The sequence below is a fragment of the Carya illinoinensis genome, chromosome 5 (genome assembly GCF_018687715.1).
Source record: "Carya illinoinensis cultivar Pawnee chromosome 5, C.illinoinensisPawnee_v1, whole genome shotgun sequence".
NCBI lineage: Eukaryota > Viridiplantae > Streptophyta > Magnoliopsida > Fagales > Juglandaceae > Carya > Carya illinoinensis.
This window is the reverse complement of record NC_056756.1, coordinates 36,177,224-36,204,187: the sequence shown is the minus strand read 5'-3', so window position 1 is coordinate 36,204,187 and position 26,964 is coordinate 36,177,224. Positions and strand designations below refer to the sequence as shown.

The 26,964-nt window shown below is 35.5% G+C and overlaps 1 protein-coding gene across 6 annotated transcripts; it reads right to left on the bottom strand.

Annotated features, from left to right (window-relative positions):
• Nucleotides 1–67: 67 nt before the first annotated feature.
• LOC122310860 (protein BCCIP homolog) lies at nucleotides 68–9,526 on the bottom strand. 6 transcript variants are annotated; one of them, XM_043125065.1, is made up of 8 exons: nucleotides 9,147–9,526; nucleotides 8,942–9,015; nucleotides 8,577–8,801; nucleotides 2,639–2,848; nucleotides 2,463–2,528; nucleotides 2,238–2,333; nucleotides 2,056–2,079; nucleotides 68–476 (listed from the first exon to the last, which is right to left on the bottom strand). In XM_043125065.1, exons 1-8 carry the CDS (start codon nucleotides 9,304–9,306, stop codon nucleotides 378–380), a joined length of 954 nt encoding a protein of 317 aa, XP_042980999.1. In that variant the 5' UTR covers nucleotides 9,307–9,526; the 3' UTR covers nucleotides 68–377. The 6 variants fall into 6 exon arrangements, with proteins under 6 accessions (XP_042980999.1, XP_042980998.1, XP_042980996.1 ...); XM_043125064.1 differs by having other exon boundaries at nucleotides 2,056–2,112; nucleotides 8,942–8,985; XM_043125062.1 differs by having other exon boundaries at nucleotides 2,056–2,112; nucleotides 9,147–9,525.
• Between the last annotated feature and the right edge of the window lie 17,438 nt (nucleotides 9,527–26,964).

Sequence of the window (26,964 nt, the reverse complement as noted above, 5' to 3'; positions counted from 1 at the left end):
GTAGACTGTCATCAAGTAAAAGCAAGCCATGGGTAAAACATACAAAACAAGACAACACAGAACACAATTGAAGTTCAAAAGCCAAGGGGATCTTTCCCCGTACAAGAAAAGAATTCTCAGTTGAGGAAAAAAAAAGGAATTCTTAGTTCTTACAATGTGTTGTAAATCAGGTCTACTTGCCGTGACTACAAAATTGGGCGAAAATCCTGGAACAAAATCCCCATGCTACAAGAAAGATGGAAACAAAAACTTGAAAAGGAAAAAAACAGTTGACACCTCAGACATCTGGTATATAATTGAGAGATTTGCAGAAATAATGGGAAGAGGTAAATGAAAGCTTTTAAACTAGAAGAAATATTGTACATATTTTGCTGGCCTCAAGATTCATTTATTAAAGATTTCAACTCTTGGCGAAATGTAGAAATTTTGTCAGCTTCAATAGCCATGACTAGTCCCATAAATCGATAATTTCTGAGCTGCAAAAGATTAATAAAAACCATAGAAACAAAACATTAGGTCATGACTCATGAGTCTCAATAATAGATACGCAGGGCAACCAATGACTGTCCACTTTAGACGCATCAACCAAAAACAAGAAAAGCACAAATGAAGTCTAAAATCCAATGCACAGAAAGGCCTAGGTGGGCACAGTAATATAGTTCACTTATTTCTGGCGTGAACCCTATGCTAAAAATTTTGCAGAAAGCCACTAATTTCGCAGAAGGCTACCCCAGGGAAGAAAGCCACTAATTGTAATAATGTATGCTAACACCATCAGCTACATGACTTAATATATTGCATCACAAGTAATGAGCTGCTAAGTGTGCAAAGGAAGACTGTATTCACACTATCCTAATCTATGTTCTCTATTTTCCCCTCCATCTAGTGTGGCTAACTGCATGGAGAAGCTACAGCAAGACTTCCTTGGTTAGGCGAATACCTGGCCAGCTCAGCCAAAGTATGTACTTTGATCACCAAGGGTGCTTTAAGGGCTTGGAACCTGCTCTTGTTTAGTTATGCACTATTGGGAAAGTGGCTTTGACACTATCAAAATGAGAGACATTGTGGAGGTTAGGTGTAGAGGCTAAGTATGGATGTGGGGTGGGTGGTGTTCTAATGAGGTCCAAGATCTTATATGGGGTGGGATTAAGGATAGGGGAAATACTCTAGCCACAAATGGATTATACAAAAATAATCCCACAAACTAATGTTGCATGATGTAGTTCGTCAGATTGTAAAGTTACTTTCATTGTAAAGTATATCTAATGAACTACATGAAACCACGTCAATTTGCGGGATTACTTTTGTGTAATCTCTTTGTTGCTATAGCAGTACTCTTAAGAATAAACGTAAGAAAAGGTTGGGGGGAAGTTTTCTAATCATATAATATTTGAACTGGGATACAGAATCAGGATTGGAACTTCATTAATGCGTGGTGAAGGGATCGTCTTTGATGTGGATAGCATTGCCAATGTTAAAAATGATCCTGTGACAAACTATCTGGAGATATCGAGTAATCCCCCATCAATGGAATTTGAGCTTTATCAGACTAGCTCACGATGCAGAAATAGAAGCCTTTATTTACTGCACTATTTAGTTTGCTCTACTCTATTAGCTTGAGACAAGGAGGTGAAGACAAGCTGATCCTTTGGGCTTCTTCCAACAAATTGATGTTTAATGCTTGTTTTCCATAAGGTCTTTATTCCATAGGATAGTAATCCACATTCTTTAAGGTACTTTCGAGAGCTGCATTTTTACTTGAACAGCCTCACTAGGAAAGCTTCTTCCTATGCATAAACTAAGAAAAAGACATGTAGTAATTGACTGGTACAATGTGTGAGAAGAGTGGGGGAATCCATGGATCACCTCTTACTTCATGTGTATTTTTAGCCTCAATCATGACAATATCTTTATTTATTTATTTTTTGTTGGGTGGGGTTGGGGGTTTCGCTCTTAGTGTTAGGTGGTATGAGTTTGACTTAATTTAGTGAAGCCAACCTAACAAAAAATGGCAGGTCGCCAAAACAAAAACAAAAAAAGCATAGACACACTAACCTCAAGAGTTGCAGGCTGCTGAGTCTGCAAAGGAAAGCAGAAGGACCACAAGCTAAGCTGAAACTCATATGGGAAAAATGTAGTCAAGTGATAGACACAACATGACATAGGTAGACTTCAAAAAAAGAGTAACTCAAAGATGAATCTATTTATGGCATGTAGGGTATAATAGGTATTGATACCCTATGAAAAATCTCATCTTCTGGCTTTGTATATATTATTGCCTCATCACTGTCACTGCTCAGCTTCTTTTTCTTATTTGCATTCTTGTTCTGTTGCTTGCATCCAAAAACAAATAAATATAGAAACAGTAAGGAGGCAGATAAGAAATTGCAAGAACCAAAAGTACCACAGCTAAAAGTCAATTGCAACCCAAATAGGCATGAGAAGATGCTCTGACAGTGTACCTTGTAAATTTTACTGACAAGAATATAAAACTTAAAGCGGAAGGAATTCTTGAGCTCTTCCGTGGGCTTCAAAAGCAAAACAAGAAGATAATAACTTTAGTAGAGGAAGTTGCTTCTAGCAGGTAAAGAAATAGAAATTTATCTTGCTCATCCATCCATTACTGTTAGCATCTTACCTCATCTTCTGTAGCCCACGAGACTTCATCAAAGAGGGCATCATAAAGAGGTGGCAATAGCTGGGGAGGAAGATTCACCACGCGCTGAGAGACCAGGAGACCCACATACTGTGCTTGCTCTCCCAAGAGTGATATCAAGTTATCTTGTACATCCTTCTCTTGGCATGCTTTAAGGAGGAACTCCTTGAGTTCCAGGATACATTTATGGTCCTAATAAGTACCAAACCCACAATGTCTGATTAGGAGGATAAAATTATAGTCAGCTTATCTACTAATGTTAAAATTTACGAGCCAGTCAGTGATCAATACCTATATTATACACATTGTACCACATTGTACAGTATTATGAGCACCTCTTCATGTAAAAGTACACATGGACTGAAAGTGGATGGATTAACTTTTGAATCATTAGACCAATAGGGCTCAGGGTGGCTTGAGAGGCCATTCGAAGATGATGAAGTGCGCAAAGTGATCTGTAGCGTGGCTAGTGACAAGGCTCCAGGCCCTAATGGTTTTACCATGGGTTTCTTCAAAATTTGTTGGGAAGAGATCAAGGATAATCTCATGAGGGTGTTTCATGAGTTTCATGCCAATGAAAGGTTTGAAAAAAGTCTAAATTCTATTTCTTTAGCTCTAATTCCTGAAAAAAAAAAAAAAAAAAGCGGTCCGTGGATGTTAGAGACTATTGTCGTATTAGCCTAGTGAATGGGGGTGTACAAGATCTTTTCTAAAGTTTTAGCAAATAGATTGAGTATGGTGATGGAGAAGTTAATTTCAAAGCCTCAAAATGGGTTTGTCAGAGGTAGACAAATTCTTGACTCAGCATTAATTGTAAATGAGGTTCTGGATGAAAGACTCAAATCCAAAGAACCTGGATTACCATGCAAACTAGACATGGAGAAAGCTTACAATGATGACAATTGGAACTTCTAGCTCTATTTCTTGCAAGCTGTGGCTTTGGGGTGAAATGGCATGCTTGGTAGCATTTTGCATTTCTACACCTCACTTTTCTATCTTGGTGAATGATTTGCCAGTAAATTTTTTTGACTCCTCCCATGGCTCGAGACAGGGAGATCCGCTCTTTCCATTACTTTTCATTATTGTCATGGAAGCTCTTAACAAGATGATTTTGGGCCATGTGGAAGGTGGTTTCCTTGATGGCTTATTGGTGGGGTATGATGATTATGGCTCTATTTATATTTCTCATTTTCTTTTTGCCGATGATATTCTCATCTTTTGTGGAAAAAATTATGGGCACATTTAATCTTTTGTGGGCTCTCATCCTTTGTTTTGAAGCTTTCTTCAGTTTGAGAGCGAATCTTGCAAAGTCTAGATTGGTGCAGGTGGGGGTTGTCCCCAATGCGGTGAATCTAGCTCGCCTTATGGGATGTGTAAGGTATCTTCGCTACCTATAAAGTATCTTGGCTTACTGTTGGGTGCTTCATTCAAATTGGAGGGGATTTGGAACGCCATGATTGAAAAGGTGGAATGTAGTTTGGTTTCTTGGAAGAGCTAATACTTCTCTAAACGAGGTGGGCTTACTCTTATCAAAAGTACCATTTCTAATCTACCTACATATTTTCTATCCTTATTCCCGCTCCCTAAAAGGGTAGCCAATTGTATTGAGAAACTACAATGAGATTTCTTGTAGAGTGGGATGGGGGACAAGATCAAATTCCAATTGGTCAATTGGTCAATTGTTTGCAAACCAATATGTGGGGGTGGCTTGGGGATCCGTAATTTGATGAAGTTCAATCAAGCTATGTTGGGTAAATGGTTGTGGCAGTACCAGAAAGAAAGTGGGGCCCTATGGAAGTAAGTTATAGATTCGAAGTTTGGGAAGTCTTGGGAAGGATGGTGCTCGAATGTGGTATGTGGACCATATGGGGTGGGTTAGTGGAAACACATTAGAAAAGGGTGGGAGACTTTCCTAAGCCATGCACATATTGAAGTTGGTAATGGTTCTCGAGTCAAATTTTGGCGCGATAAATGGTATGGCGAACAAAGCCTCAACGAAACATTCCCTGAAGTTTTTACAAGGGGAAGGATGCTTCAGTAGTTGATTGCTTGGTCTTCTCTCGTGGCTCCCCCTAATGGAATGTAGATTTCTAACCAAAGAACGACACCTTTCCCATGGAGGAATATATTGAAGACAAAAACTCCTCTGAATGCAGCTTTTTTTGTTTGGACAGCATCCCCAAGCAAGATTCTAAATATAGACAATTTGAAGAAATGTCAAGTAATAGTGTTGGATTGGTGTTGCACGTGTAAGAAGAATGGAAAATCAGTAGATCACCTGCTTCTACATTGTGAGATGGCCAAGACCTTGTGGGATGATTTTTTAAGGGAATAGGATTATCCTAGGCCATGCCTCATAGGCTGGTGGATTTTCTAGCAAGCTAGAGAGGACTCCAAGTCAATCCTTAAGTGGCACCAACATGGAAGGTGGCCCTTATATGTATGTGTTGGTGCATTTGATGGGAGCAAAATGATAGCAGCTTCGAGGATCATGAGAGGGCAATGGATGAGCTTAAAGTTCTCTTCTTTAAAACCTTGTTCTTATGGGCTGGGGTTCTTGATTTTAATGGTCTAAATGTCCATGACTTTCTACTTTCGGTTGTAGACCCTAGCTAGGTACTTCTCATGTATACTTCCTATGTACTTGGGCTATGCCTCCTTTTGTTATGAATAAAATTCTTGATTACCAATAATAAAAAAAAAAAGTCATTGATCAAAATACACATCATTCTGGCAATGCAAAACATATTGGGACGGATGCAAAAGAAAGATAACCAGGGTTGAAGCAAAGGACTTGAGACCCGAACTACGTATGGGTTTGGAGATGTTCTATAAGTTAACCACCCAGATAGTGTCAATGTGAAATGATAACATGTTTGCAAATGCATTAAAATAGACAACATAGTCATTGTGTTAGTTGAGCGGCCACCTCTACCTAGCCCCATTTTTTTTAGGGAATAGGATTATCCTGGGTCACGCCTCGTAGGCTGGTGGATTTTCTAGCAAGCTAGAGGGGACTCCAAGTCAATCCTTAAGTGGCAACAACATGGAAGGTGACCCTTATATGTATGTGTTGGTGCATTTGATGGGAGCAAAATAATAGAAGCTCCAAGGACCGTGAGAGGGCAATGGATGAGCTTAAAGTTCTCTTCTTTAAAATCTTGTTCTTATGGGCTGGGGTTCTTGATTTTAATGGTCTAAATGTCCATGACTTTCTACTTTCGGTTGTAGACCCTAGTTAGGTACTTCTCATGTATACTTCCTGTATACTTGGGCTATGCCACCTTTTGTTATCAATAAAATTCTTGATTACCTATAAAAAAAAAAAGTCAATGATCAAAATACGCATCATTCTGGCAATGCAAAACAACTACCAAAACTTAGTTAACCTGCCCAATAAAATCCATATTGGGACGGATGCAAAAGAAAGATAACCAAGGTTGAAGCAAAGGACTTGAGACCCGAAATACATATGGGTTTGGAGATGTTCTATAAGTTAAGCATCCGGATAGTGTTAATAGGAAATGATAACATGTTTGCAAACACATTAAAATAGACAGCATAGTCATTGTGTTAGTTGGGCGGCCACCTCTACCTAGCCCCATCTTTTTTTAAGGAATAGGATTATCCTAGGCCATGCCTCGTAGGCTGGTGGATTTTCTGGACTCCAAGTCAATCCTTCAGTGGCAACATGGAAGGTGGCCGTTATACGTCGTTGTTGGTGCATTTGATGGGAGCAAAATGATAGAAGAAGCTTTGAGGACCGTGAGAGGGCAATGGATGAACTTAAAGTTCTCTTCTTTAAAACCTTGTTCTTATGGGCTGGGGTCCTTGATTTTAATGGTCTAAATGTCCATGACTTTCTACTTTCAGCTGTAGACCCTAGTTAGGTACTTCTCATGTATACTTCCTGTGTACTTGGGCTATGCCACCTTTTGTTATCAATAAAATTCTTGATTACCTATAAAAAAAAAGTCAGTGATCAAAATACGCATCATTCTGGAAATGCAAAACAACTACCAAAACTTAGTTAACCTGCCCAATAAAATCCATATTGGGAGGGATGCAAAAGAAAGAGAACCAGGGTTGAAGCAAAGGACTTGAGACCCGAAATACGTATGGGTTTGGAGATGTTCTATAAGTTAACCATCCACATAGTGTTAATGGGAAATGATAACATGTTTGCAAATGCATTAAAATAGACAGCATAGTCATTGTGTTAGTTGGGCGGCCACCTCTACCTAGCCCCATTTGTTTTAGGGAAGAGGATTATCCTAGGCCATGCCTCGTAGGAGGACTCTAAGTCAATCCTTAAGTGGCAACAACATGGAAGGTGGCCCTTATATGTATTTCTTGGTGCATTTGATGGGTGGGAGCAAAATGATAGAAGCTCCGAGGACCGTGAGAGGGCAATGGATGAGCTTAAAGGTCTCTTCTTTAAAACCTTGTTCTTATGGGCTGGGGTCCTTGATTTCAATGGTCTAAATGCCATGACTTTCTACTTTCGGTTGTAGACCCTAGTTAGGTACTTCTCATGTATACTTCATGTGTACTTGGGCTATGCCTCCTTTTGTTATGAATAAAATTCTTGACTACCTATAAAAAAAAAGTCAGTGATCAAAATATGCATCATTTTGGCAATGCAAAACAACTACCAAAACTTAGTTAACCTGCCCAATAAAATCCAAATTGGGATGGATGCAAAAGAAAGATAACCAGGGTTGAAGCAAAGGACTTGAGACCCGAACTACGTATGTGTTTGGAGATGTTCTATAAGTTAACCACCCAGATAGTGTTAATGTGAAATGATAAGATGTTTGCAAATGCATTAAAATAGACAGCATAGTCATTGTGTTAGTTGGGCGGCCACCTCTACTAACAAGCTAGAGAGGACTCCAAGTCAATCCTTAAGTGGCAACAACATGGAAGGTGGCCCTTATATGTATGTGTTGGTGCATTTGATGGGAGCAAAATGATAGAAGCTTTGAGGACTGTGAGAGGGCAATGGATGAGCTTAAAGTTCTATTCTTTAAAACCTTGTTCTTATGGGTTGGGGTCCTTGATTTTAATGGTCTAAATGTCCATGACTTTCTACTTTCGGTTGTAGACCCTAGTTAGGTACTTCTCATGTATACTTCCTGTGTACTTGGGCTATGCCTCCTTTTGTTATCAATAAAATTCTTGATTACCTATAAAAAAGAGTCAGTGATCAAAATACGCATCATTCTGGCAATGCAAAACAATTACCAGAACTTAGTTAATCTGCCCAATAAAATCCATATTGGGACAGATGCAAAAGAAAGATAACCAGGGTTGAAGCAAAGGACTTGAGACTCAAACTACGTTTGGGTTTGGAGATGTTCTATAAGTTAACCATCCAGATAGCATTAATGTGAAATGATAACATGCTTGCAAATGCATTAAAATAGACAGCATAGTCATTGTGTTAGTTGGGCGGCCACCTCTACCTAGCCCCTAATAAAACACCTTTGGGCATATAATTAGGTTTCCATAAGTTTTGTCATAAAATAATATCAAACCCAAGTTTCTTAAAGGAGAGATAATGGTCAGGCATTTACTTATAAGTAAAGATGCAACTTCGTTGAAAGAAAAGGGCAAGGACACAGGGTGGATTGGATTCAACTTTGTGTCAACCTATCCAAAACCAGCATATTACCATCCCCAAACCATGCGAAGTTGAACAGAAATAAAATGAATGGTTCCTCGTGTCTAATTATATTGCAGTACACTCCTGCTTTAGATAGGGCACAAAGTTATTGACAGCATGTTGGGCATTGCAAATTTATCAATACTACATAATTATGCCAGGAACCTAAATAGGGTTAAGCTCTGTAGATAAGCCAGATAAGCCAAACCAGTGCAAACAGGAAGAAAGATCTGGCAGAAAATACTGTCTTACCTTGTATCTTTGCATGTTTAGTGCAGTCACGAGAGAAAAAACTCCTTCATCTTCGTCATCCTCAATTTTAACTACAGTCCCCACAGTGGTCTGCCCTAATACCAAGTCAACAAAACCACTCAAATCCCACTGCTTATCATCAAGGTAGGTTTGCAGCAAGGTCTTCACTCCATGAAAGTCGTTGGCTTTGGGATCGAAGAATGCAAAATCTGCTTGAACCACGCCCTTCACGTGTATAGATCAAATTCCCATAAATATACATACTAAATAAACATGAATATGTAATTTTCCAAATTAACGAAATTTCATGAATAGTAAAACTAATATATTGATAAAAATTCCCAACGAAATAACAAAATGCTTACTTCAAACTCTTCTTCATCAGAAGACACGGACTGTTCTCCCTTCGCTTCCAAAGTATTATTCGAAAACCCATTAACTAGAAAGCATGAAAAAAGATAGCAAGTATACTTCCACAAAAACAAATTGCATCAAGCAGACAACAAGTAAAAATAAAGACTGCATATTGAATTAAGATGAAGAATTTGCCAAAATTAAAATTGTAAATACCTGCAGATTTTGGGGCAGATTCTCTGTGTTGTTTGGAGTGTTGCATTCGATGCTTGGCCTTGAAAGATGAAGCTACTTGAGCAACCGAACGTGAAAAAGAGGAGAAGGTCAGAGGCTGAGGATTCAATGAGCGACGATGCCTTGTCGGCCTTCGGGGCATCTTGTTAATCTGTGTAAATTAAAACTGAGGAGAAATCAAAATCCGATTCACCGAAGTTTGAGTTTAAGATTGATGCCCGAAGCAGGATTTGGCAACGATCTGAAAATATTGAGAAAGTTCAGCCGTTCTCAGAAAACATTCATATCACTTATTTATAACAATGTGTATCCAGACCAAGGACGAGCCCAGCCCCCAGGCCGCCGCCCCACAAAATCCCCTTGTTTCTTTCATGTTACATACATTTAAACAAAAAAAAAATGTTATTATTGGCACCTAAAATTTTTAACATAATCCCTTTACTACTCAAAAATCTATAATAACCATATTTTCTGGAAATTAAACAAATACATTTTGCTTTCTGTTCAAGTATATAATCCATCCCCCAATCTTATAATAGCGTTGTTAATGAATTATGCATATGTAAAAGTAAAATAACTTTTAATTATTAAAGATGAAAAGAGACTTGCAATAGATTAACTAAATTCACATTATTTAGCTTTTTACCTACAATATTGATAAATATAAAGTCAAATTTGGTTGTTACTGTTTAAGGAGCAAATGTTTATTCTATTACTTTATATTACTTCTTATTACTAATTTAATTAGAATATCATTACTAATTAACATATAATAGGTAGAATAGTAAAATATGATAAAATAAAATAAATTAATAATTAAAAACTTAAATATTTTTTTAATTATTAATTACTCATTACTATATAATGAATAAATAGATAATCCAATATAGATAATTGATGTGAATAGTTAAAATTAAATTCATCTTATATTATTTTATTGTTATATAATGAAAAAATAATTATTCCAATGAAGAAATTTACGTGAATGGAATAGCCAAAAATTAAATTTATTTTATATTCATCAAAATTTTCCTTTAACTTTAAATAATCCATTGAGGATGTTCTGAGCTTTTTTCTTAAAAACTTCTAATTTTATTGCAATATTTTATTGTGTTTAGATATATATATATATATTGACACTAGATATTTAAGACAAAGTTTTGACAAATTCTAACAAACTTTTGGAAAAGAATTTTTACATTCTTTTAGTTCAATGACCCAGAAAATTTGAATGCTGAATTTCAAATATAGGATATCCAATTTATATGATTTTTCCTAGGATATATATTTATATATACGTACAAGGTATCTAGACATCCTAATTCAATATCTATATTGCTAGATTCTTCTATTTCTGTTGTCGGATCTATAGAGCTAGCATCTTCTTCTGAGATTTCACCATCAGAAATTTCTCTAACGCCAAGATTTTATTGAGTTTTTCTTTTTCTTCAGAGGCATTTGAATGGAATTGTTGGAGTTCATCTTCACTCATATGAGAAGATACTTGTTTGCATATGACATTGAGTAACTTGGAGGTTAGGGAAGATACTTTAAAATTTGTTGGAGTAGACTTTAATTTATGATGGAGGCGAGGCATGGATGTTCTTTGTAATTTAATGTCTTTGCAAATAGTAAACATAATACTTAAAGCAAGTAATAAGCATCAACATAATATGTAAAGCATGTAAACACTAAGCAAGTAAACATTAAATATGCTTTGAAATTCTACTTTTATTTAAAAGAGAAAGATTACTTACAACTTTAAGTTTTATTTGAATATATCACTTAAGATTCCAACTTGGGTTCACACGAATAGGGATACATGAAGAAAATAAAGGAGTTGTTTCTATATTTACAGTTTGCTCTTTGGTTATTGGTGTTTTTCGTCGTGTTCTTCTTCGTTTACTGATCTTCCCTTTTATATGGCTAAGAGTTGGGAATGTTCATGGGACAACATACAATTCATGAATAGTATTTTGTCGAAATTTACTATTTCATTAATAGCCTCAATGATGATTTTCTGTTTACATTTTTACTTTTACCTTGTCTTCCTCCGGGAGCAAAAATTCTCACCAAGGTAAGAATAGGGATCTTGTACTTCTTTAAAAAACTTCCCTAAGTTATGAATTTAGCTTAGTTTTAGGAGTCTAAGTGAGACTTTGGCTAAGTTTTACTGTTAACTAATCATTTTCTTATGTTGTACTTGCTAAAGATGACTTTGAGGAGACTCAAGATGTCTCCTTTTGTACTCCTTCAATTTGCAATAGGGTTTCTTTTATAAGATCTGCAAGGTCATCCTTTGTCTTGACTTGGGTCATGGCTAAAGTCATGACTATTTGGAGTCCTGCTTTTTCTGCAAGAAAATTGGACTGGTCTGTCGGTAATGGGAATTCTTTTTGAACTTGTGGGATAACTTTGTGAAACTTGAACTAATCTGACTATTTAACATAGAATTTTCTTATAAAAGTATCTTGTTTTCTTGCAAATTCTCATTTTAGTATTCATTGGACTTTATACTTGTGAAAAGGAGGGAAATATGAAATTGAGAATCATATTTAACTTGGAGGATAGTAGAAAACTGCCCAATGACTTCTAGTATTTCTTCTGAGTAGATTTCCACGATGGGGCCATAGGTTTTCAACGATATATCTTAAAAACCAACTTGGATTGTCTCGAGAATGCGTCCCGAATGTTTTTTATTTTTTATTTGATGATTAAGGAAGTATTTTTTAACAATGTTGTGGATTTTTTTAAAATGTTTTAAAGATATTAAAAAATGCATGAAAAAAGCAAAAAAAAAAAAAAAAGAAAAAAGAAAAAGAAAAAAAAAAGTGGAATAGACTTCTCGGGACACATTGTTGGGATAATGTGTTAGTGGTTGTAGTGCCACCCAACCAAGAATGAGTGTAAGTCTCATTTTGATAGAGAATGCCTTTAAACCATGCTTCCATATAGTCATAATAACTAAATGGTTCTTCATGATTTTGTAGTTTCTTGAGGATGGATAGGTGAATTCCCCATTCTTTCTTGAAAATTATACTTCAAATGTATAACTTGTGGAATGCTCTTTTTCGGCCAATGGGGTCAAACTTATCCACAATAGAGTTGAAAACAGTTGATTTAGTTTGTTCAACTATTGACTTGTAATACTTTATAGACTTAGCTGGGTGAAATGGGCCAAAATACCATTTCAGATAATAAAAATCTTTGGTTAAGTCTCTTGGATCTTTTATGTAACTTTGATCAGGTTTTATTCTGAACAGGTTACTTATATACTGCTTAAGAATGTACAACTGATGAGTTCTTTGGGACATAAGGCATTCTTTAAGTATTTAGTTGACTTTTGAAGTCCACAACTTGGTATTGGTTTTTCTGGGTGGATGATCTTAACCTTATGTTTGCTGAGGAAGCCAAAGCTGACTCATAAGTGGGTCTAGCAATTGGTCCAAGGGTTGGTCTTGTAATTGGTCCTAGGACTTGATATATGTTTTGACTAGATGGCACTTGGGTAAACTTGACTAGTATTCTATACCATGTCCAAGGATGACAACTAGTTTTTCAAACTCTTATTTCTTGGGTGTTTTAGATTTACTCTTTGGGAGGAAGATGGTTTTTTGTCACTCATTTTTTCCCTATCAAAATGAAAGAGTTAGGGAAGCTGGAGTTGAGTTCTGATCTATATTTATATATTCTAGATCAAAATAATATACATATATATATATATATATATATATATATATATATATATATAATGGACTGCCATCTAGCAAAAGCTTGTTTTGATGCTATATTTTTTACATCTTTCTCCATGAAAAATTTTGCACTTTTACAATCTACTCTTATTAAAAACTTTTTCTTTAAAAGGTATTGTTGAAACTTTGACACACGTAATACCACACATAAAATTTCCTTTTTAATAGTACTATAATTACTTTGAGCAGAATTCCATATACTAGAATGAAATCAAACTATTTGTTTTGGGGATCCAAGTTCAAGCTTCTATTTAAGGACACTGCCATAACCTATGTCAGAGACATTTGTTTCTATGATTTTGAAGGAATCTATAGAAGGAATGCCAAGACAGGTAGTGTTTTGACATATATATATATATATATATATTTTAATTTCCTGGATCAAAGAAGTATGTTCTTGTGTCCATGGTGGATGATTACTTTTGAGTCTATCAAACAAAGGTTTGCACTTTTTTATAAGGTCTTGGAAGAATTATAAAATGTAATTTAAGGATCCTAAAAACCTTTGGAATTGGGTTTTTTCTAAGATTTGATATTGAAATTTATCAGTAAATTGGATAGCCCTAACTATAGGGTTGATCCTTCCTTCATAGATATTATTAGAGGTGTAATCAGTTAGATTCGGTTTGGTTTTGGACATTTTTTAGAACCAAACCAGTATTTAACGGTTTTGAGAATTTAAGAATTGATATTAGACTGAATCACCACTAAAACTGAAACTTCCAATTTTTCAAGTTTTGGTTCGGTCCAATCCATTTCGATTTTACGGATAAATAAAATTATACTCTAACAAAATTTTAGCAAGTAATTGACTAATATCCTTCATTTTATATTATATCAAGATTCAAATGTTATATTAAAATTTACAAGATTAATTTATGTCATATGATAATCAAATGTTATATTATTTTTATGTTATTAGATTAATAGATATAAATAACAACATTTTAAAATTTCATGTTATATTAATTAGCAATATTAGCATATTAATCTTTTTTAGTTTATCATGTGTTTGACTGTTAAGAAAATAAAATTGCAACGTGTTCTCTGTTTGGTTGTTAAAAAAAATAAAATTGCAACTTATTCTTTGTTTGGTTGATGAGAAAATGAAAGAAATTGCAAAGAAAGAGGGGGCAAGGGAGAAACGTTAGGAAAAAATGGTGTGTACATGGTTGCAACAACATCTGCTGTTTGTTAGGTTGGCTCCAACAAACAACGCGGCTACTTGCTTAGTTTATAGGACCTTTTGTGGCTCTAGCAGGAAAACTGAAAGGGATATAAAGGGATCCCACAAACTGCTCTCCCCTCACCCCTCCTGGGGCTCTCCCTTCCCCCACTCTTTTCTCACTTTTCTTTGTGATTTTTTCACAACTTGTTGCCGTCACCCACAACATGTCGTCGTCGTACAAAACCTGTCTTTGACAACCCCTATCACAAAACTCTCTCTTCCCCCACTGCCCATCCCTCTATGATGTCTCTCTCCTCCATTTTCCTTCCTTCCCACCCGCACGAAAACCAATCTATCGCCAACAATAGTCTCCGGCTGCCATCACCGTCACTGATATCACGCTAACGCTAGGTCTCTCTCTCTCTCTCTCTCTCTCTCTCTCTCTCTCTCTATATATATATATATATATCTTTCCACATTTAAGTTATCCTAACACAGACAAAGAGGTTTCGGATTTCCATATTGAAATTAGGCTTGCTCAGTTTCTAATTTCAATATTTGTGAATGGATTTGGCTGGTTGTATGAAAATTTTCATGTAGATCTAATTGAGTTCCACATTTGTTATTAGATTTGTGTATATATGAAAATGGAACTATAATCTAGCTGCTCAACACAATTCATTAGCACTATGCTAGAAAAAAGGAATTTGGTTGAATTACTTGGGTTTGCAAACAGAATTTTTTTTTTTTTTTAATTTTACAATCTATAGTACTGAGAGAAGATATACAATAAACAGTTGATAAAATAATTGTGTAACTACAAATAGTACTTGAATAAGAGGAGGGGATATTTAGATTAAAAGATGTTTAGATTTTTAGAAAAATCTATAACAAAAAAATTGAGAAAAAAAAACCAAAATAGAACCTTTGAGTATAACAAGCAAAATGGTTGGCTTGTGTGAGAAGAGTAGTCCATAACTGAGATAGAGGAAAATATATATCTTTAGAGCTATCAAAGCCATGAACAACGAATGACTTTGTACCTGGCATTTTGCTTAGGAACACCCTCTCTCTGTAGGCCAAATGCCTTCCATCACTCAACCTAATTATTGGTGAAGTAATAGGAGGACCATTTGGTGTACCACATATCTTGGGAGGTGGAATTTTTTTCTTTTATAATATGTACAAATATAGATATATGAATCTACAAAGAATCAACCAAGGATAGAGACAAAGTAGTTTATCTTTATGAGAGATAATAATTGTGGCTGTCATAGATGTGGGTTTCTGTTTATATATATACACATATATATACAAGTAGGGTTTGTTGTTTTCGAACAATAACATTCTTGACTTTCAGTTAATTGCCATCTGACCACCTAACATTCTTACACTTGACAAAAACATATTCAGTGTAAGTGCAAATAAAAACTTCACCAAAACAACCTAGTGAATGGATTTGTGAATTGAGGTGGTATGGTTATTCCCCACCCCACCCCCCCTCCCTTTCCCCTCCCCTCCCCAAGCCCATCCATTTGTGAATGGATTTGTGTATATATGGTTACCTCTAGAAGAGCTAGTTGGGTTGAAAAAAAAAAAAGAACTTATATTCATAGCATCTTGCTTAAAGTTGTCCAAAAGTTTCTAAATGAAGTAAATTTATTACAATCTGAAAATTTATTGTGATATTATTTTGTAATCTGAAAATTCTTGCATGTTTTTCAAATGTGTTGATTCTGAGATGCCTAATTATGCAAAAATGTTGAGTGTCTTAAAGAAAAAAATGAGCAGTTAGCCTCTACAGCGAACCATATCTATATATTAGTTGAGCAGAAGTTGATGAGCCACAAAGTTGAAATGAAAATCAAGACCATTAAACAAAAGTTACCAATTACAAAGTATAGGTAGGCATTTTGTTGTTGTGGGTATTTTTTTCTTGTATTAGTTGCACACTTTGTACTTTGAGTTGAAATGTTAAAAGTTGTTGATAAAGTACTTTGCTATCAAGTATGTAAGACATAATTGTAGCTGCATAAGTTGTACAAGAATTCCTAATACTTAAATAGAAATGGGATTTTGTACTAGGAAAGTTGTACTATGCTTGCTGAATTTATTTCCTTGTTTTCATGAATAACAAAAATCATTATTTAAATATCAAAAGAAGTTATACACTGCAGCTGAATATATTTCCTCGGTTTTGTGTACAATATCAAATTTTGGAATGCCATGACCAAAAATTACATTTAAAACCCAAAATTACATTCAAATCCCAAAATTAGAGTCCAACACCTAATTACATTAAAACCCCAAGATTATAGAGTATTCATGGTTGGGTAAATATAGTATCTTTGACTCTACTCCAACATATATGTCCTTCACTTATGGATTACAAAAATAAAAATAAAAATGTTAGTGGAGTGTTGAAAGCTGGGACATGACAATGTATAAAATGTTTAAAGTCGCACAATTTTTCGATACCTCATCTATCTTGTTTCTTTTTTACTCGTTCTTTTATTTTTCAGCATTCTCTCCACTGTATAGACTTGTAGGACTGCAAACCTCTTGATTTTGTTGTTTTGTTTCACTTGGACCATCTTGACACAAAGCATACTCACTCGTTATAATGTTCTGATTCAAATCTTCCTCCTTAAACTTGCGCATATGATTCTTCCATTTTATGAAGGCCATGATCATTTGAAGCAAGAAAGCTATTTCACAATGATCATTACACAAATCATTAAACGTTTGTGCAACTTGATTATCGCCGAGATCATCATAACTACTTTGTATCATCAAGTACTTTCTTTTCAAATCCTTTCGGCAACAATCAAGAACATACTTGGATGGCAACCGCACGAATTTCTTCCACATGGTGAGGACAATGAGTGCATGTCTATATAAAATTCTCCTGAACTTGAATAGTCTACATGTGTACATCACTTCACATTCATAATCATTGAAATATATATAGTATTTGACATCATCTACAATATCATCATAAATGCTTTAGTCGTCAACAACTTCATATGTCGATATTGCACCTTCATTTTTTTTAGGGAAGACAAACAATTCATAATCCCCCTAAGCTCTATTTGTACCTCTTTGAACTTGGCATTCATGTATACCTCTTTAAATTGCTTCTCAATTGCATGGACTGTAATGCAAGGGATCTTTTGTTGGAATGAACTAAAATTAGCTATCTTTTCATTCTCGACTATCCTAGCCAAAGCATTATCATAGTCCCCAACAAACTTCTTCAATGGTGTAGTAGCATTTACATAGCTATCAAAACAAGCATTCATACTCTTGCTACGCTGGGTTGTAGACATTCCAGCCCAAAATGTACCTCTCACATATACAGGTACCCATTGATGTCGCTCCTCATACAACTTACTCAACCAAGTACTGTCTATTAAACCATTGCTCTAAACAATGTTGTGCCACATTTCTTCAAATTCTTTACGGCTCAAAGAGTCATATATACAATTTAATAAGGAGCCTTAAGTTGTCATATTGTGAATAAGATCCCAGCTTGTGAGGTAATTTGAATAAAATGTACCATAAACAGAATCCATGCTTGACCCTAGGAAAAATGGTTGCTATTGCTGCTTGCATTGCCTTATCTTGATCGGTTATAATCGCATTAGGAGTCCATCCTAACATACACCTTAACCATAAGTCGAACAAACACACAAATGTATCTGTGTCCTCGTTTGATATAAGACCACATCCAAAAAGTATCGATTGGTCATAGTGATTGACTTACACAAATGGGGCAAATGGCATTTTATATTTATTAGTCAAATACGTTATGTCAAACATTATGACATCTCCAAATGATTCATATGCTACCTTACTTCGGGCATCCTCCTAAATCACATTTCTTAACCTCCATTATTTATTTAGATCCATCGCACAGAAAAAGTCATTATTTTTCTCTTACTGCCGCACCAAATAATTGTGAAATGGCTCTGCATCTCCTTCTCCAAACAACTCATTACGAACTTTGTTGATATGATTCCTACACTCATTTTCTTTGAAAGTGAGATTCTTTTAACCACCTCCTTCAACAAGCATAATTTTGTAATTTTTAGTTAAATGGATTCTGGCTTTATCTATCATCTAAATTCTTTTTTTTTTTTTTTTTTTTTTTATGAACTAGATAATTTTTTATAGCAAGTAATATATCTTGACTTACTCAGGCTCGTTGCATGATTGTATTCGAGGACGAAATTGGATAACTAATACCTTCCATTGGCTACTTGCTTTGCATTAATATTAGCCTTGTAATTTGTCCCTCCTACCAATTTTGGCTAATCAATTTTTGATGACTTGCTTCTTAGCTTGTGATAATGAATGCATATTATGGTAAAGTATTTTACTTTCCCATAATTCCTAGTAGTCGATGTTCTTTTCGACACTCCAAAGCCCTCCTGTTTGGCATACTTTGTGTAGTATTCAATAACATCTACTTGAGTCCCAGATATCATATCAACCTTCAATTTTTCAACCTTTTGATTCTTGGTATACTGAGATCTAACCTGTTCTTGTTGGTCTACACTAAGCAAAACATGATATATTTAAAATCCATTAAAAATGCCATAAAACAAAACACATTTAAAAGAGTCCATAAAATAATGTCATTAAAAATTCAATAATAACATATAACCTCATGAAGTGTCAGGATCGTCACTGTCGTGTTCTTCCTCGAAAAATGTCAATCGACTATATTCTATCTTGATTATAGCTACAAAATAAAATAATAAAAAATAATATATAAAAAATTATGTCTTGGGTCCCAAACAAAAACAATATTTTGGACAAATACTTCACAAATAATTCAAACTTGGCGAGTTTGTCTAAATGACATCGTTTAGTTCACAAATCCAATGGATACAATGAAACTCAATATAAAACAGAAAAAAAAAAAAAAAAAAAAAAAAATCCTATATTAGATTACCCACTCAACAAAAGAATAAAAAGGGGCACCATAAACTAGGAAAAATGATTAAAACTCAAAGTGATTAATGTGCCATATAGACTTGTGAGCTAAAAGTGATTAAAACTCAAGAATGTCCACCATTAATGCAGCAATTAGTTGAAGTCTCAAAACAAGCATTAACGAAAAATCAAAAGAAATAGTAAAATACCAGAAGTAGAACTCCTAGACACCTTGAAGCTACCACTTATAGGTGGCCGATGGAAACACAAATGCATGGCCGGTGGGAATGAAAAGTTGTGAAATAGGATGTTGGGATGGGAAAAACCAGAACTTTGAACGAAAATTTGCTAAGTTTTTTAAGAAAAAACTGGCGTGGCATAATGCCACGTCAGTGTGTGGGATCCCTATATATTTGTAGCACTCCCATATATATATATATATATATATGACCTTCATTATTGAATCATCCTTATCATACTTAGCTCAATTCTTAATTAGTATAATAATTAATAAATGTAGATAAGAAGAGCATTGCTCTCAATGCTCCAAATATGTTGGCTATAGAGTTATAGCCTTTTTCTTCAAGAATCAAGGGTAACTCGAGTTAATAGAGTTAATTTCAATGTATGATGTCTATTCATTAACTGATGCATGCACATAGTCGTTAAGGCACCCATAAGCACAGTGTGTAAGAACAACTAGCTTTGACCTACCGGTTAAGCAGTATATATTCCAGTGGCTGTGGAATTTGATCAATCAAGTTAAATAATACAGAAGAACAACCTTAATTAGTGGTCCAAAAGGCTACTTTAATTAGCTTTGACAATTTTTGTAAAATCTTTCCAATAGCTGCTAATCAAGTAAAGGGGCACCAAAATATATATGATTTTACCACCAGCTAACCTTTTTTGAATATTGGATTAGGTGAGAAAAAGGTGGAAATTCCCACTATCCTATCAGTAGAAGTGAGCATGATATGACTTGTACGTAGTTGTGAATCATGGGATACTATCAATTGACAAGCTACTATCCATCTCTTATACACAATGTGCATGCAACAGAGTTTTCACTATAAATATATTGATATGATGCAAAATTGGCTAACGTGCTTAAATGTATGGATACAATATGTATGCTTGTTCATGATGAATAAATGCATGTTTGCATGAATTTTTGGTCTCTAGACTCTCTACCAACAGCTCCTAGCATACATTTTGGATTGGATGCTTTGATATTGTGATATCATAGTCAGATCATTGTTTGTTTGCTCACACTAATCATGTGTGTCAAGCCCATTTGCCTATCTAAAGAGATCCAAATGTGTTAGAAAACACAACAGAATACCTCAAGCACGACTTACTGAATTATTCCACAAGTCTATCCAGCCTGAACAACTAATTCAGCAAGTCTCAAGTGTCTCCTCTTGGTGGTGAAGTGTACTACGTAAAATAAATTAGAGTAACATTCAACACATCCACAACCTAGATACTTTCTCAAGAGAGAACAAAAATAGACTGTACTTTTTGGAACGTCAGAGAATCATCTGGGGGGGCTATATATAGCCCTCCTTCTGCATCTCATACGACTAGCCTTAAAGGCCAGCCTTTAATCACTGCAACAAAATGGCTGTTGCCACTTTTATTCACAAGCATGTAACGCATGTCATGGCCCGTCACAACATAGGAGGGGTTTGCCCATGTGGGTGCCCCTCCATCTTACATCTCCCACTTGCACACAGTGGGAGTGATCCCAAGCCTTGCATCTCTCTAACATTTTCAATTTTGTTCACACAAGCAAATAGGTTGTATGATCACCATGCACACCTACAAAAAGAAAGGGAGGAGCATTATACCAAATCTCTTCCAGAGAAGACCAGCATAGCAACATCCCTAAAGTGTCTTGTTATGTTCTTGACTCATTCGATTGCATCAGATCAAGCATTTTCGAACCCTTTTGAGTTGTAAAAAAAACTCATAACAATGCTTGACTACCTCTAAGTCATTTCGATATGTTCACAACCTTAATTGCTACCAATGTGTAGCGTTATAGTTTGACATCGAAAAATATTATTGAAGATACAATGTCCAATAGTCTTCCATTTGCCCTCTTGTCCTTCAATTTTGGTCGAATTGCTTTCCTAGCAATGCCTCTCTAGACTTATCAATCATAGTCATATATAGCACATCAAAATAGCAGACGTCACAACCTACATCTTATGAAATGGTCAAAGGTAAATAAAGCCCGTTTGGATAGTGAAAGTGTTTTGTCTTATCTTATTTCATTTCATTATTACAAATTTATCAAATTCCTACACAAAATATAATAAACAATTCAACATTTTCAAATTTTAAAGCATTAATAATATTAAAAAATAATATTCTAATAATATTTTATTTTATTTTCAACTTTAATATAAAACCATCTCATCTCATCTCACTATCCAAACCCTAACTTCATAAAATATAAGACTTACACTATGAGAAAGAAGGGAATCATTTACTGACTTACTCGTTTAGTCGATTAAGCAGATGTAGTATCAAATACATGCTACAACGGATTTCTCTTCCTCAAAGATCATATATCTATATTAACACTGTATAGATTTTAGTTCAACCGCTTGTTAAGCATCTAACCAGAGTTCCTCCATTTGCTCACCTCTAAGGCATCAAAGAATATCTCACATTTGGCTAACCACAGGCTATATAGATTGTGGAGTACCCGTGCATTGTCCTCTCAATACAATAGACCTCATCTTAGCTCTCACTAAGGTGACGTATCTTTGTGTCAACCAACTTATCCCCTTAGACAAGTACTTAAGGACAGAATGTGTTATCTTCACTCGCTACTCAAGGGCTAGAGGCGATTGTTGGTGTAAGTGAGCTGACCTAAACCTGTTGATATAACTTATATGTGTATCCCGAAAAAAAAATGATAAAGACACAAAATGAATAAAATCATATTGCATTAATATCCCAAATGAAAGTTTACATCCTAATATCAACTAAAACACAAATTATATTCATAGTCTACGCAATCCTAGATTCCTAACATGAGCCACAAAAAAATTTCTTACTATAGGCTTTGACAGGGGATCAACAACCATGCAACTCATAGAAAAGTATTTCAGGAACACTTCCTTTTGCACTACCATGTCTATAATGTTGTGATACCTTATATATATATATGTGTGTGTGTGTGTGTGTGTGTGTGTGTGTGTGTTTGATTCTTCCATGATACTTTCAGTCTTTAGCATATGCGAGAGCTGCCATGCTATCGTAGAATATCGTAATCGGATATAAAGTATCTTGCCAATGTCTAAATACTTGAAGGACCTTTGTAACCAAAAAACTTATTGTATGTTGAACAAATTATAAATTATGCCTCCATGGTAGTTAAGGTCATACATGGTTGTTTCTTGCTACTCTATGTAATGGAGCTATTATTGAGCAAAAAGACATACCCAGGAGTTGATTTGAGCTCATCTAGTTCACTACCCCAATTAGCATCACTGTAACCTCTCAGTTGCAAATCTGAACCCTAATAGCGCAATACATAGTTTGTAGTTTCCTCGAGATATCTCAAAATCCTCTTGATTACTTTCTGATGGGCCAGTCTGGGGTTAGATTAGAATTTACTCACCAAGCCCAACTGCATAGCATATGTTTGTCCTATTACACATCATTTTGTACAGTATCTTTTGTTACCGTGCATACTAATTTACCCAAATCCACCTTTGCTACCATGCGTCGCTGTTGTCGCCACCTCCTTCGTAAGTCATGCATCACTGCTTGGTAAATTAAGTTTTACTTGTGTTTAGATTTAATTGACTAACTTTTCCAACTCGCAATGATGTTTGCATGCAGTTTTAGGATCCCTTGGACAACGCACATGATCATCTAGAGAATTCCGTTCCGTGTTGTAAGTAAATTTCTGGACCGACCCTTGAATTACTAACATGGAAAACTATCACTGAATGTTGATGTAGTTTGGTTGTGAATGAAAGTGGCCAGGGGCACTGTGGAGCATTGGGTTATAAATCTGTAGTTTGTGATGAATGTCGGCCTAGAGTTGGGTGAAGTGTTGGGAATTGCATGTAGTTATGGAGTTATGGAAAACTGTGATACTGTGAAATGTGATGAATGTGTTATTCTGTGTGATTTTACTTAAATATGCCATGCCATCCAATAACTGTTTATCACGCATTTGCATTCTTCACGTCTTTACTTGTTATTATTTTATTATATATGCTCTGTTTCTCTAGTTGTGCTATGTTATTAGAAAACTTTGATTTTGGTGTTGTAACAAAAATGAGGATTTTGTGATTGTGTGCGAATCATGACCTAACCCAAGATAAGACATTATCTCGGTAGAGTTCTTCTGGTCATTCGGGAGCGTATGAAACTAAGTAATGTCCCTTGGGCTATTGCCGAGCGACAGTAGGCTAGCCAAGACGATAACGCTCTTGGTACGACTATGTGGCCCCTCTACTAGCGGGGCTAGAGGATATTTGGTTACATACACGCTGGGAGTGAAGTTGGGTATCACTCGTTGCGAAGTCATATATATGGCTGTTATTTATGATGTGACGAAAGGAGCTAGAGTGTGCGAATGATCCCTAAGGAGACCATGGTGCACACCATAAGAAATAAATCACTTGTGTGTGTAAATGTGATTTTTGTGTGTGTGGCTTAAATGATGAAACTTTTGAGTAATTTACAAAAAGGAGTATTTTGAGATATCTCTCATGACTGTTGTGCATGTTTGTTTGTATGCTTCTATTTTTGAAATTACTGATTGTTGATATGTGAATTTATTGTTGAAATTGCGAGATCTCATTGTGTTGTTCTCACCTATAGTTCCGTTTAATGGAACCTTGGATTTTGATGTAAATGATGGGTGTGAACACGATGGTCTGACTCCACCTGGTGAGTGATGACTTGAGGGATATTTTCAGTTGTGGTTGAAGACTTTGTTTTATTTTTTTATTTATATTTTGGTTTAACTAGATGATTCTATCAACATTATGGAGGATTTTTCCTTTGGTCTGTAAACTTTAAACTTTCTAGTGCTTAGGTTGAGGCTGCCCTTTAATTTTTCTACTGCGTGTTTTAATCTATACACATATTGCATGTTTGAACACACTTATACTTGTAGATGAGGTGTGTGGCTCGAGTGACCATCATCCCAATGTCACGACTCCTACCAAATTTGATGTGGGGTCAAGGGTGCCACAAAAATGAATAGAAGTTTTATTCTTGTTTAATTTTTGACTAGAGGTTGTTTCACACATGTAAAGCAAATAGTACAATTTACTCCATTAAAAAAAGTTAGCTTACAGAACACCAAGAGAGTTAGTCAACATAGACTTGTACAACAGTGTTGGGTTCCATGCTCAGCTTAGAATTACTAGCATGTTAACGCCAAGAAAATCAGAAAATTAAACGAGGAAATGTGTACGCATTTCTCTTCCTACTTTACTAATAATCTAAAAGAAATGCTAGGGTCTACCGAACCATTTTTACTGATAGGTGCTTTTCTTTTTCTTTATATATATATATATATATATATATTTTTTTTCTTAACTGTTAAGAAATGTATTAAATTATTATTATTTTTTTAACTGTTAAGAAATATTTTTCTTAATATTTAAGAAAAAGAATTTAAAAAAAAAAAGAATTTTGGAGGTAATTGATAGTTCTATCGGTGGACCTCTCGGCTCCGTAGAAACCATAATCTAATATTGCATAACGCTAACGGCTACAAAATTTAAATTTAACAACAGAGAACGGGCTAAATTTACCCCAAATTAGAAAACCCCAGTCTCGATTGAGAGAAAGAAACAGCGACTCGGAAGAATCAATAGAATCAGAGAGAGAGAGAGAGAGAGAGAGACAGAGAGAGAGACAGTCATAGCGTGCAAGATTTTACACAAGGATGGATCAGTGGAAAGACGGAAAGAATCGAGATGACGATCCACGATGGGAATAACAGCTACGGAAACGGGGTGTTGACGTCGGCATCGATGACGGCAACGTCTATCATCTATCATCATCCGCGACGAATGCGCAATCTCTGGGGCTGAAGACGTACTTCAAGAGCCCAGAGGGACCGTACAAGCTGCTCCATTACCAGAATACTCACTCCCCTGTTCTTCTCCTCCCTTATTCCCACGGAAAATCCGTTTCACAGGTTGGGCTTTCTTTTCATTTTTCTTCTTGATGTTTCTGTTTTGGTCTTTCTTCTTCCTCTGCAACATTCTAGAGGTGTTTCTGACTACCTGAGTTTTAAACCCATCTCTATTTGTGGCGGATTCCGCTTGCCTCTAGTGGCATATTAACTTATGGTTGCCAACGTTTCTTGCTTTTAAAAAAAGGGCGGCTGAGATTAAAAATCATAGCTTCCTCCCAAATCTGATCACAAAGCAAGTCATTTTTTTCACCGATAGCAGCAAGGAAATGGGTTCGAAACTAGCTATTCCTGTTAGTACTTCGTTTGAACAATACTTATAAAAAAAGTATTTCGTTCAAACAAAATATAGAGGAAGCTATGGGTTCGGAACATTAGAGATTAGTTTTAAATAAATTTGTTGGTGGGATCCTTGCGCTTTGTGATGGACTCGAATTTATGTGTAATTAGTAATGTGTTGCTTGTAATCTAACAGTATCCTTTTAATCACTTCCATTATAATTGTGATTCTAGTAGTGAAGAAAGACAGGTTTTTGTAAAATGTCCTGTGAGACCAAAGCAGATGGCGGCAGATTAGCTCGTAAAAAAAAATGATATGCTTTGTGTTTAAATTTGAGAGGAAGCTATAAATTTTTAATCTCGTCTTTTATTTTAAAAGGGCAATCATAACAGCCCTTTATTTTAATAAAAAGCAGGGTTTCGCCGAGGTTTATTTAGCCCGGCCCACTCGATTATCTGCAGAATGAAAGAAACGATATTCTTAGAGATTCATTTAGTCACGAGCCATTCTGCATTAGACGCTGTTACCTTACTATCATCCCTGTAAAAACCATCCCGTCCACGGCCACCGCCGCCACTATTAGCCTACAGTAACCCGGAAGCAAAACCCAGGCATGTTTTACTACTATTTGGTATTAAACTTGCCATGCAGACTTGCAGTTCACCAAAATTACAGTATAAAAAAAGAATATAAAAAACATTTTAGACCCACAGGTACCCTAATCCAAAGCTGCTTTCATCTACAAACAGACTATCATTATCTTTAACTTGGTCATTTGATTATCTAAACTGCATCTTACATGTCCTGTTCACCCACTTCAGTCCCCATAATGGCAACAATGGCAGCAACAACGTGCTAAAGGGGAGACATGATCGTATGTTCCTTGGTGTCATAAGATACTTTTTGTGGTCCCAATCACTAACAGGCAAGCAATGCTTAAAAACTACTAGAGCTAATATTCTTCTGTAGGTTCTTGGTATTTTTCTCTTCTTGTAAAGACTCTTGTATTTTGTGATGGATCAAGTAGTTTTCACATGCTAGACCTTACTTGCCGCATATGAGTGTGGGCTAAATATTTAAGTGAAGTTGAATCTCTGGGCCAAAGTGTTGCAGTTTGTATAAGTCCGAGCTAAGTCAAGTTTGTCGTAACTATAAACATCATTTACTTACATAATATGAGTATTGTAGATGTACTTATAAATAATAAAATGAGCATTTTTAGATGTTAAGAACCATCCTAACCGGTTCAAACTTATGAGTTCCTTTCTTCACTTCAATCTTGTTATTAACTAGTTGCTGTTCAGTTACCCATATCCTTTCTATCGTATAATGTGTGCTTCATATTGGAACAGAGTTGTATTATTTAATTTTTTTTCTGCTTTCTCGGCTCTTCTGAAAATGCAAAGTATAAGGTATTCCATCTTGAGGCATATGAGAGGGGGGAATATCAGCTGAAAGTTGGCTATTAGCTA